Source organism: Desmodus rotundus, chromosome X (genome assembly GCF_022682495.2).
Source record: "Desmodus rotundus isolate HL8 chromosome X, HLdesRot8A.1, whole genome shotgun sequence".
Lineage (NCBI taxonomy): Eukaryota > Metazoa > Chordata > Mammalia > Chiroptera > Phyllostomidae > Desmodus > Desmodus rotundus.
This window is the reverse complement of record NC_071400.1, coordinates 97907175-97919628: the sequence shown is the minus strand read 5'-3', so window position 1 is coordinate 97919628 and position 12454 is coordinate 97907175. Positions and strand designations below refer to the sequence as shown.

The 12454-nt window shown below is 44.0% G+C and overlaps 1 protein-coding gene across 3 annotated transcripts in view; it reads left to right on the top strand.

The window, feature by feature from the left end:
- Positions 1–12454, top strand: part of CLCN4 (chloride voltage-gated channel 4) — a 51297-nt gene that overhangs the window by 16738 nt on the left and 22105 nt on the right. For all 3 annotated transcript variants that reach the window (XM_024569809.4, XM_053917297.2, XM_024569808.4), the window contains exons 3-6: positions 1322–1477; positions 2127–2226; positions 6477–6664; positions 8390–8512. In XM_024569809.4, coding sequence (XP_024425577.1) covers positions 1352–1477; positions 2127–2226; positions 6477–6664; positions 8390–8512 — 537 coding nt within the window. In that variant the 5' untranslated portion in view covers positions 1322–1351. The remainder of the gene's footprint in view (positions 1–1321; positions 1478–2126; positions 2227–6476; positions 6665–8389; positions 8513–12454) is intronic.

Below are 12454 nucleotides of genomic sequence, written 5' to 3'. Positions count from 1 at the left end.
GAGTAAACCCTCAACTTTGCTACTGTCCTAGCAGTTGGAGCCCTTTTGACTGTATTTTAAGAAAAATGAAAACTGAGCATGTGCACCCAGAGCTCCTGGCCCAGGGCAGAGCATCGCCTGCTTGGCGCGGCTCTTGGCTTGTCTTAGGCCATTCAGGCCACTGTAACAAAATATCATAGGCTGGTGGCTGATAAACAACAGATATTTACTTCTGACAGATCGGGAGGCTGGCAGTCTGAGATCTAGGTGCCGGTGTGGTTGGGTGAGGACCCTCTTCCCAGGCACAGGCTTCTCGCTGTGCCCTCACATGGTGGAAGGGACAAACAAGGGAGCTCCCTAGAGTCTCTTTTATAAGGACAGTATTCCCATTCATGGGGCTCTGCCCCTATGACCTGACCACCTTCCAGAGACCCCACTTCCTAATGCAATCACATTGGGGGTCAGGATTTCAACATACAAATTTGGGCGGGGGTTCACAAACATTCAGACTACAGCATGGCTTGTGTGGCAGGTCGTCCTTGTCCTTGTCCGTCCCCTTGCCCACCTCCATGGAATCCTCCGCAGATTACCTTGGCTCCCACCAGTTAGTTCAAGTGTGGCCAGCACGTACACTCTACTGTTGCTCAGGCCGTCTGCCTGAGTGGTCTATCTGCCAGGACAACCAATTATTGGTTTGGTTACAATGATTTGATTTTGATGCTTCAACCTCATTTGTCCCTGCAGCCCTCTCGTTTTGACACCTTGCTTTTGCAGAACATGAGATTTTTCAGAAATGTGTATAGTTGACTGTTATTATTTGTAGTTCTGTATTCATGAATTTGCCTACTCGCTAAAATTTATTCATAAGCCCCACATCAGTGCACGTGGCACCTGCCCTTCATTCACACACACGTGCGTGTGCAGTGGCAAGAAGGTTGAGTCTCCAGCATTGCACGTGTCTAGCTCAGGTTGAAGAAGGCAGTACTCTGCAGTCTTGTTTCAGCTTTCACACTGTGAGCAGGCGTCCTTTCCCAGTCTATTTAGTGCCACATGTTTCACATTTTTATGCCTTTTCATTGGTGATTTCACTGTTTACAATGGTGCTGAGACTCAGTGCTGGAGTACCTCTCGCATTCTTAATGCCACCCGTCTAGGGTATTTTTGTTACAGCAGTCCGTATCAGCTAAGACAGACTGTGTGCGCACGTGTGTATTTCATTACAGCAGAGATGCCTGTGCTGAAATAATTCTTCCTCATATGAGAAAATGGTACAAGTGTGTTATTCTGCCGGGTGTGTGCACATATCCTGCTTGTTTTTTTAACCACAGGTTTTCTCTCCCAGGTGTAACTAGCATGGTTTCATGCACGAGTGATGAGCGGCTCTGGAAACCTGATGGATTTTCTCGATGAGCCATTCCCTGACGTGGGGACATATGAGGACTTCCACACCATTGACTGGCTGAGGGAAAAGTCACGGGACACTGACAGACACAGAAAGGTAGGTGGCAGTCATAAGAGACATGTTGGAGGAGCTCCCCTCCTTTCATTGGACAGTTATTGAGATCAGACATAGGCTCCTGTGTCATCGGTAGGCTGGGATCTCAGGAAGGGAGGGGCTGCGGGAGAGGCAGCCTGAAAATATTGACTGTCAGAGGAATGTAGGCTTCTGTTAAGACAGGGAGGCAAATGGGTGCTTTGCAATGCGTTTATACGTATCCACCTGCCTCGTGAGTGCGATCCATGCTAGAGAATCCAGAGTTCTTGTGTTTAACATTGAACGTGGAAAATGAAAGAAGTCAGTGATATCTTTTTTAAGGAGCTGCTTTTGTGAACGAGGCGTTACGATGTAGATTAAAATAAGAATGCTATTCAAAATGGTGGCACTGAATCTATGTCTCCCTTCAAAGTGGCTTTTGAATAATCAAAGATCAAATCACACGTAATAAGTTTGTTTCAGTAAGTGACTTTTTTGAACTAGAAAGTCCATTTTATCATTGTGGTAGGTAACTGAAAGAAGGATGTAGTGGGATATCGGTTGGTTAATTACATTTGTTTTCTCAAGCACCCCCTTTCCTGAGGAAGGTTTCAGGCAAGGAAGCCTGAATTAGAAAATGCATGCAGATGATACTGTGTCTTTCTGTTTCTAGATAACCAGCAAAAGCAAAGAGTCTGTATGGGAGTTCATCAAGGGTCTGCTGGACGCCTGGTCAGGATGGGTGGTCATGCTGCTCATCGGCCTGCTGGCAGGTGCGTGGAAGGGCGCTCCCGGGGCAAAGCTGAGCTGCTGAGCCCCAAAGCGCTAGCTGTTTGGGTTGGTACTCTAAAGACGGAGTGTGTCTCTTTTACCCCATGCAAGGAATTTAGTGCTTGAAATGCCTGACTGCAAAATACATGACCATACATTTAACATAAAATCCCCAACCCAGCCCTGGCTGGTGTGGCTCAGTGGATTGAGTACAGGCCTGTGAATTGAAAGGTCGTGGGTTTGATTCCCAGTCAGGGTACATGCCTGGGTTGTGGGCCAGGTCCCTAGATGGGGGTGTGCAAGAGATAACCAATTGATGTTTTCTTTTATACATCCATATTTCTCTCCCTCTTTTTCTCCCTCCCTTCTCCTCTCTCTAAAAATAAATTTAAAAAATAATAAAAAATCTGTCATCCATAAGGCACGATCTGAAGGTGGGGCCCAAGTGTTGTCGTTGCAAAGCTGTAATTGGAGAGCTGGCCGGCTTTTCCACACAGGACGAAGGTCTATGGCCATACTGGATTTCATCAAAAGCACACATTTTACATTCTGTACTACTTGGCTATGTAGAAGGCAAGAAAGAATGGAAAATTAAAAAAAATCTCTAATAATAAAATACCACATGAGGCTGGCCTCTACTAAGACTGGCAGGCCCTGGATGAATTGTGAGCAACCCAAGACACTGAAAACAATGTGAGACACCTTAGGGGCTGGGTCGTTATCTTTGGCTCCTAGGAAGGAGACATGAATAGAGAAATGAAGAAATCCAGAATAGATTTTGTGCCATCTTGCTGGAGTAAACAGCACAGTGTAGATTTATTGACTAATCTAAGAGTCTGACTGGGCTGTCTTTAACCTGATATTAACCAATTAGCTTCACTATCAACCTGATTTCCATCAGTTCTTTTAGGGAGAATCACCTGGGGAATTAAAAACATATAATGCTCCCTGAGGCTTCAAATAGTATATTTGGGGATGATGTCCTAGCACTGAGGAAAGAAGCCCACTTCCTCCTATCCTCCTCCGCCTGTGATTCTAATGTGCAGCTTGGGTAAGAACCCGCTGGAAAAAGGCTAGCCCCTGGATACATCAGCAAATGAATATAGGAGGAAGGCAAGCGTGACAGGATACTAGCAGTGAAGGTGGCCAAAGTGTTCTTTTGATCTGGGTGTAGCTTGAAGGGAAAGACAGCAAAGTGCACCCCATTGACTTTCCCATTGCCCAGTGGTGCCCTGGACGTTATATTCTGACTTCTGAGAAGGACAGGTCCAAAAAGTCTTTTCTGCAGAGCATTTACAAAGACTTGACACTGGATGTCGCTATTGCTCCACCAAACAAAACTTCACCGAAGAATTAACGAAGCATTTATTATGAGTCACCACTGGGTGTCACTGTTGCTCCACAAAAGAAAGCATTAACGGAGCGTTTATTAAAAGTAACCACTGGGTGTCGCTGTTGCTCCACAAACAAAGTGTTTCTCAGAAGTCACCACAGGGCGTCGTAGTTATTTTATACACAGAAGGCAGCTGAAACTCCCAGCACTGTGAGAAGCAGTCAGCCAGGAAGATTGGGTGCAGGATAATGTGATGACGAGTGAATGAGTGGTGGTGGAATTTGGGGTGTCTGGTCCCTGGCTATCAGCAGGACCGTTCCCTCACCTTCTTTAGTTCTTTGTTCAAATGTCATCTTTGACTTGAGGTGTTCCCTGATCACCTTTTCTTGAAGTACACCTCCCCTTGTCTGAGCCTCATCCCCCTCGCCCCCTGGATGTATGTGTTGTATGTATGTATGTAACAGCTTTACTGGGGTATAATTTACATACCATACAATTCGTCCAGTTAGAGTATACAATTCAGTGGTTTTTAGTGTATTCACAGAGTCGTACAACCATCATGACAATCAATGTTACAATATTTTGATCACACTCAAAGAACCTCTGTACTGTTTAGCTATCAACCCCCAGTGTCCCCAGCCTCCTCCCTGCCCCTGGCAGCCCCCCATCTATTTTCTGCCTCTCTATGGTTTTCCAACTCTGGACATAACATGTAAATGGAGTCATAAAATATTTAGTCTTTTGTGATTAGCTTCATTTACTCAGCATGATGTTTTCAGGGTTTATCCATGCTGTACCATAACTCCACTCATTTTTGTTGCCAAATACTATTCCATTGTCTGAATAGAACACATTTTATTTCTCCATTCAGCAATTGATGGACATATGGGTTGCTTCTACTTTTTGCTATTGTGCTGCCGTGAACATTTGTGTGCAAGTCTTGGTGTGTACACCTACAGTAGAACTGATTGATCAGATAGTAACTCTATGTTTAACTTTCTGAGCAACTTCCACACTGTTTTCCAAAGCATCTACATCATTGTAGCGTGCTCTACAGGGGTAGGCAAAAGTAGGCTTACAGTCGTGAGTATACCAAACACAGAATTTATTCTGGTACTATTATTTATTTATTAATTATTATATTATTTATTTGTATTATGTAAATCTACTTTTGCCCACCCTTTTATTTTTATCTGCAGTACTAATCACCTTCAAACAGAGCTCTTGATTTACTTATTTTGTTTAGCGTTTCTTTCTTCATCCATGAAAGCAGGGACCTGAGTCAGCTTTGCTCAGGGCATGACATAGTGACTGGTGCTCAACTGATGGGCCTGAGTTTTTGGATGTTCACTCATTTATTTCACTCCTTCACTCAAATAGATAAACCTTTCTAACCGTGTACCTGAAGGCCACTTAGAACGGACACAGGGCATGGACGTCTGGCCCGATCCCCAAGTGGCATGCAAACCAGACAATAGAATCTCCCCCTACCCCAACTTAGACACTAGTGGGAGTAAACAGGCATACCTCAGAGATAATGCGGATTCAGTTCCAGATTAGCACAGTAAAGCAAATAGGGCAATAAAGCAAGTATTGCAATAAAAGCAAGGTAAAATCTTTATGCTGGAGGAGGGTTTTGTCTTCAATTTGTAAAATATGCAACATCTGTCAAGTACAATAAAGCAATGCTCAATAAGATATGCTTTTGTATGTATACATATATATTGTAATAATGATATTATATATTAGGTAGATATTACATAAATAAAATCATGGCATCAGGATATGATAGGTATGGTGATAGGTGAATACCTAGCCCAAATTTAGTAAATCAGGGAGGGCTTCCTGAAGGAGGTGATGTAAATTCCAGAATTGGAAGATAAATACGAGATTGCCAGGTGCGGGGAGGGTAGTGCTGCCTAAGATGGTGCAGAGAGTAGAGCTGCTGGGCTCCACGAACGTGGAGTGCGCAGGCATGAGAGTTAGTGATGGAAAGCGATGAGGCTGGGGAGGTACAAGAGACCAGCTGTTCAAGTCTGTGACCTGTTGAAAATTGAGGCATTCTCCTAAGAACAACATGTAGCTGCAATGTAACGGGAGGGACAGGGACAGGTGAGCCCTGATGCAGGTACATGGATGCCTTTGGTGTTGATACAGGTATGGAAGTGATATTATAAAAAGTATTCAATAAAAGTTTGGAAAATTTGGTAGGCTGAGAGTATTCCTTGCCTTCATAAAAGACTACACTGGCTTATTGCAGAAAGAGACCCAAGGTAGCCCCTTGTGGCCTACTCTATAGTCTATTACATCCTACTTCTCTTAGCCTTTAAAGTAGTTATTTACTTATATAGATCCACAATCCCTTATACAATAATTTTAAAAATCCACAGAGTTCTAATAAGTGAGATCTTCCAAGTTCAGTTCCCATTTGGGGGCCAAACCTTACTTAAATAATGAGGCTATTAGTCATCATGCCTCCATTTTGTCCGAGCTGTCACATTTTCCTGGGAACTTTAATGTGTGTGACCCCAGCATCCTGCCTCAGAAGATGCTGTGGGGTTACATCCTTTGTAGGGTACATATAGTCTATTCCTGAAATTTGTAAGAGATGCCTTCTGCAAGCTGCTTGGCCCCAGTGGCTTGTGATGAGTGAAGACCTGCATGTCTTCATTGGCCACATATCATTGGCCTTTGTATCTCATGGGGCTGGGCACTGCCTTGCCCACATCCTAAATACCCAAGGGACTTCATGGCTAATGAAGAAACTTCCTATATGTGTGGCAGCCTGTGGCATGTTCATGTCCTTCTCTGGTGTGTGGCCTTCCTGGCTGATGTGCTCCTGCACTGGCCCCATGCTGTGTGTCCTTACAGTGTCATCATGTGGCAATTCCTCTAGGTGGCTTTTGCTGTCTCTTCCAGGCACCTTGGCTGGGGTCATTGATCTCGCCGTCGACTGGATGACCGACTTGAAGGAGGGAATCTGCCTGTCTGCCTTCTGGTACAGCCATGAGCAATGCTGCTGGACTTCCACTGAGACCACTTTTGAGGACAGGGACAAGTGTCCCCTGTGGCAGAAATGGTCGGAGCTGTTGGTGAATCAGTCAGAGGTGGGTTTTTGGGCAGGGTCTGGATTGGAAACGCCTGCCGTCCAGCAGGTGCTTTGGGGCACTGCTGGGCGCTGTGTGAATGTCTGCACTTTTACCTTCGAGGGTCTATTCTGATGATCACCCACAGCTTCCTACAGGTACGACTTCGCTTTTTCTAGCTCTACTGTTCAAGCTTCAGTTGAAAAATGCTTCCCTACTGTTTCATGTGCACAAGACTTGTATATATTTCTAAAAGTCTTGTGTTTGGTTTTATTTTTCTTACCAAGAGTAGTTTCCTGAAGAAATAGGGTTGATTTTTATACCTTCTAATTAACGAATAAGATATGATCTTAAAAAAAATTAGTAATTGAATAACAATAAAAATTAAAATTAAAAAAAATAAAATAACAGCTTTGGTAGTCTGTTCTTTTTCATGGCTTAATGACATTCCATTGTGTGGGAAGCCCGCTTGTGATTGATCCGTGCATCAGTTGATGAACATGGGTTGCTTTCACTTTCACTCTATTATGAATGATTTTGTTTTGAACGTTTGTGAATAAGTTTTTGTATGGACATGTTTCCATTGCTCTTGGGTATATATCTACTAGGACACAGCTGGCAAACACAAGGCCCGCGGGCTGAATCCGGCCCTCCACCTTGTTTTATCCAGCCCTCCACCTTGTTTTATCCAGCCTGGCACCTTGTTTCTGCCTGGTGGCAGTGCCGAGCTCCTTGCCCCTAGTTAAGGAGAAGTTACATGTATACAGTCCTAAAATTACATTCGGCCCTTTGAAGGCAACCACAAGGCTGATGTGGCCCCCGGTGAAAATGAGTTTGATGCCCGTGTACTAGAACAATTCCTAGGTCATATGGAAACTCTATGTTTAACTTTTGAGGAGCTGCAAGACTGTTTTTCAAAGTGACTGCACCATTTCACACCCACCCACAGTGTATGAGGGTTCCAAATTGTTGACATCCTTACCCACACCTGTTATTATCTGGTTTTGATTCTCACTATCTTAGCAGGTGTGAAGTGGTATCTCGTTGTGGTTTAAGTGATCTCTCAATGCATTTTAGGAGTACGTGGCATAGGATGTTTCTGGGTCTTCTATGGTGGGAATGTCTGGGCACAGGGTGTAGTGGTGAACCACAGACTGGGCCCTCTGGAGAGCCTACTAAGATACTTTGCCAGTCACCTGTTCTGGAGTGTCTAATTTAGCAGCTCTGGGGCAGGGCCTGGGACTCTGTATTGCTGTCCTGCCAGGGGACACGGGGGTGCAGACCACCAAGGGTCCAGGCACACATTTAAGCAGCAGTTCTCATAGTCACTGGCACTATGGCTGCCATAGATGTGGCCTCAGTGAAAGCAAAGGGAGGCTGATCCACTGTAGACAGGACAAAACAAACCTTTTAGGGGCTTGAATACAGAATTTTCTGCATCACACCTTTCATTAACTCTAGCGCAAGTGGTGATTAAAAGCAAGTCTCCTTCCTGGTTTCTATGGTCACTGAGATTTCATCCCGTGGAAGGCTTGTGTAAACTGCTCGTGGAGAAGCCCTGGCTGTGTGTGCGGGTGCAAGTATGGCAGTAGCAAGAGCTGATAAAAGCAACATTGCTTTTCATTGACACGGGACCCAAACAGAAGCTACCTGATCTGGTCCGTGTTTCTGCTGTCACAGTGGACGGCGGGACTCTCGGTCTGCTGTGGCTCACCAGTTCTCTCTTGTTTTGTGTCTGTTGTTCAGGGTGCCAGTGCTTACATTTTGAATTACCTATTGTACATCCTGTGGGCCTTGCTGTTTGCATTCTTGGCTGTCTCCTTGGTGCGTGTCTTTGCGCCCTACGCCTGTGGCTCTGGTATACCGGAGGTGAGTGCTGGCTGACTTTCTATTGTGCCCATAATGAGAACAGCAAATACTTCATAGCCCTTATGGGCCAAGCACAGTTCCAAGCATTTGACATCTCTTAACTCATTTAGTCCCCATAATGAACCTATGAGGTAAGTACTACTATTCTTCATTCTATAGTTGAGGAGCTGAAGTACACAGAGGTTAAGTAACTTACCCTAGGTCACTAAACTTGTCATTTGGGACTTGAACTCAGGGTTTATGCTTTATATTCAGGATTTCGGCTCTAGTGCTTCTCAGATGATTAAAATCTTGTGTTTGCAAACCATGCATAACCCTCAAAGCCTGTGGAGTCAGAATTCATGAACCACACCCATACGTGTGGCACTTTAGTAACTCATAAGTACATCTGTGATGTAATGTGGAAATAGACAATAGTGGAGGTTTGTCGCCACGATTTGCTCTTGTGGTGACAAGCTGATAGCAATGTTTACAAAACTTAATCCCACAGTCAAGGCATGCACTATGAATGTACCCCTGTGAGTTCAGAGTTCTTATGTTTTCCAGTACTTCCATGTAACCAAAGTGTGAGGGAAGTGACCTCACTGATCAGAAGGAATGCCTGATACTAGACTTCAAACCTAGGATGATCTCTTGGTAGAATAGGGGTAATTGAGCTAATTCCTGAAAAGCCCAGACACTGAACATTTTTGCCAGAAACAATTCTTTAAATTAGTATATGATCACTGTAAGCAGTCAGTTCAGTTCTCTTTGGGTTGGTGCCTCAGCCATGCCCAGAGGCAGTGGAGATGGCAAGTTTCAAGATGTGAATGATTATGGTGACAGACTCACGCTGCCCCTCGCTCCTTGCACCCACACTCTTCGTTGGAGCTGCCAACACTGCTGCTGGCCCAGGCGGTTCATGGAAAGGGCTGGAGTAATTAAAAGATTGTCGAAAGAAAAGCTTGACATGTCTTGTTCCAGGAACAATACAAACAAAAAAGACTGAATATATCACACTGACTTTTTCATGGTTTATATTAACATATTGTTGCAGGAACTCAAAAAACAAGCTGCAATACCATCCCATTTCTTTAATACAGCCAGTTTTGCCCTAACGCAGTCTGCATTCTTCACAGTCCCAATGCTATACGCCATTGAGTACTACGAACGTGGAGCTGCTGGCGAAGTGAGCTTAGGGGCACAGCCCTCAGAAACTTCGTTGGTGACACATGGAAAAAAGAGGAGCCTGATAAAAACAGTAGCACCATTTTGCACATGTTCAATGGTTAAGGAATACATGCATGCTCCCTAGTGCACACGTGACCTGGTAGGTGTTTGAGGCACGTGCCTGTGTGCATTTTGTGCATTCCTGCACGGCTGGGTTCAGCCGGTTTTTTGTGTCCACGCCGTGTTTCTCCCAGATGAAATTGTGCATAAACAGACACGAAATTTGTTATGCTCAAGTTCTTCCCTAATGCCTGAAATGTATTGGAACAAATTTGTGTTTTCCAAACAAATGTTATGGCAGAACTGACTGTATTTTATTTGATACTTAAGATGTAAGGCACCCCGGACGTTAAAAGGAACAGATTGTTGTTGGCATCTCGGTTTGGGATCCCGCTGCCAACGGTATGCATTTTCTGATTCAAGCTACCTTGTCAAAATAAGGAGATGGCCAATGGGGAATTGGCAGGAAGTTCAAAGTGGTCCTGAGAGGTGTGATGGGCACTGCCATCTTCCCCTTCCATGAAGCAGACATGCCAGGCTTAGCTTATGATCCCGCAGACAGGGAGCTGGAATCTGAGCTCTGTGTGGGAGGGGTTCCCGAACTTGGTCTTCATCCGAAGTGGGCATCTTTCTGTGTGTAAGTTTTCTGAAAAGGGCTAAAATGCTGAGCATTAAGCTTCCTATATTACGAAGTGCAAGGAACACATTGATGGGGATGAAATGCAAAAAAGTGAGGTCAAGAGACAGAACTAAGTCACAAAAGAATATACAAAGTACGATTCTATTGATGTAACTTCACACTTTAGTGATGCACACATGTGCCACAGCTATACATTGGGGTGGGGCAGGAGGGAGGTTCTACTGAGGAAGCTGACACAGGGCTTTCAAAGGTCTGTGTTCTTACCCATGGCAGGGGGTACATGGGTGCTTGTTTTATTCCTATGCTTTTAAGCACATATACTATATACCACCCATTTCTGCATTCATAAAAGAGTTCACGATAGTTTTTTAAAGTATCAGAAACCCAGTAGAGGTTTTATAATTAAGTTTTGGTTATTATGACTCAGTAACAGCAACATTTTCATTACTACAATAGAACTTGAAACTTGCCATCTAAGGGTGCAGCACCTACCCTCGGTGTTTGGAGAGAAGGGGCAGAGTAAAAAGTAAATGTCAATAAATAGGTCCCGGATAAAAAGAACCTCCCCCAGTCAAGACCCAACTAACTACGTGCAATGACTTCTCTCAAATTGAGATACAGGGCCCTCTCCTTGGTTTTAGCAAAGATACTTACTGAGATACTTAGAAAATGTGCCTGGTGTTTGAGCAGATCTGCTTGAAGCTGCTACATAGGGTGTGCAGTGTCAGCCAAACAGTGACCGCACTGAGCTTGTGCGCATGTAAAAAGTTGCTTGTCCTCCCCAGCATTTGCCTCTGACACATTTTGATTACTTAGAATGAAGATTCCTTTGGAAGCATTTTTTAAATGCAAATTTAGAGAATGGTTTTCCATGTAGGAAATACTCTTGTCTAAGCTGTTTAAAGCACATTTACAAGTGAACACTCATTCTTGGGCTTGGGGATTTAGAGAGGACCAGGCAAGGGGGGCCCACTTTCTATTTTGTTTGCTCCATTATGAGAACCACTATTAACTGTGTAAGAAATCCTGTCCTCTTAGAACTTACTTTGAGTTGGTCTTTCATTACAAAACCTGGACACTCTCACAGATATTCGTTTCCCGGAAAGGGTTTAAAGTTAACCCCACTGAGTCACAATCTGCTGCAGTTCATCTCATTAAAACCTTGCTTGACTTAGTCTCTATTCAAATTAAAGCAAGTGATTGGATTTGGGCATTTACTGGGAATGGATTTGCTTTCTTTAGTCCCTAATTTGATCATGACAATTTTATAAAATCATTTTAGAGAATTACAAAATACCTATTACATTGTTCAATTCACCACATGTCATGGCTGGCGGAGGCTCAGGTAATTGAGATACTTGTAATTTTCTAAATGGTATTATGCTTTTAAGCTCTCCCCTAGGGTCCAAATCCACATTAACTAACTGACAAAAAATTCGAGATAATTTTATTCGAGGCAACACAAAAGGGCAGGATTGTGGCAGGCATAATAAAACATCCCTTAAATAAACAGATCACAGATGCCCAAAGCGCAGGCTCAAATAGGCCAAGTACTACTAGTTGAAGGCCAGTTTAACCACTGCTAGTTTGTCTGCCATTAGTTAAAGGCAAGTGCAAGAAATACCATCTGACTGTGTCGCTAGAACACCTCACTCATTTTCTGTGGGAAGGAGCACCTTGAGTTCTTTGCGCACACTTGCTCTCGATCTTTCCCCGGAAGTAAAAAACAGATCTCTATCGATTCTGAGATGAAAATGGTCCATTCACACCCCTTTAAAATTTTGAGGATTAGCTCACTTCATGACCCTCTCCAAATTGCCAAAGGTGACATGATGCCGATGAGGGTTTCAGGGTGGTCCCTTAACTATTGAGAAATTAGGAATACCTGTACTGGTCTTTTGGGGGACAGAGCAGTGAATGCTTTTCTACCTGGGCTGCATTTTAGAATAACCTGGGAGGGCTGTAAAAATCCTCAGGCCCAGGATACACCTCAGACCAATTACATCACATCTCTGGGGTTCTTAATTCTTTAGGGGAGTCCAGTGAGTGCTAAGGTTGAAAAGGACTATAACAACTATTTGAGAAATTGATTC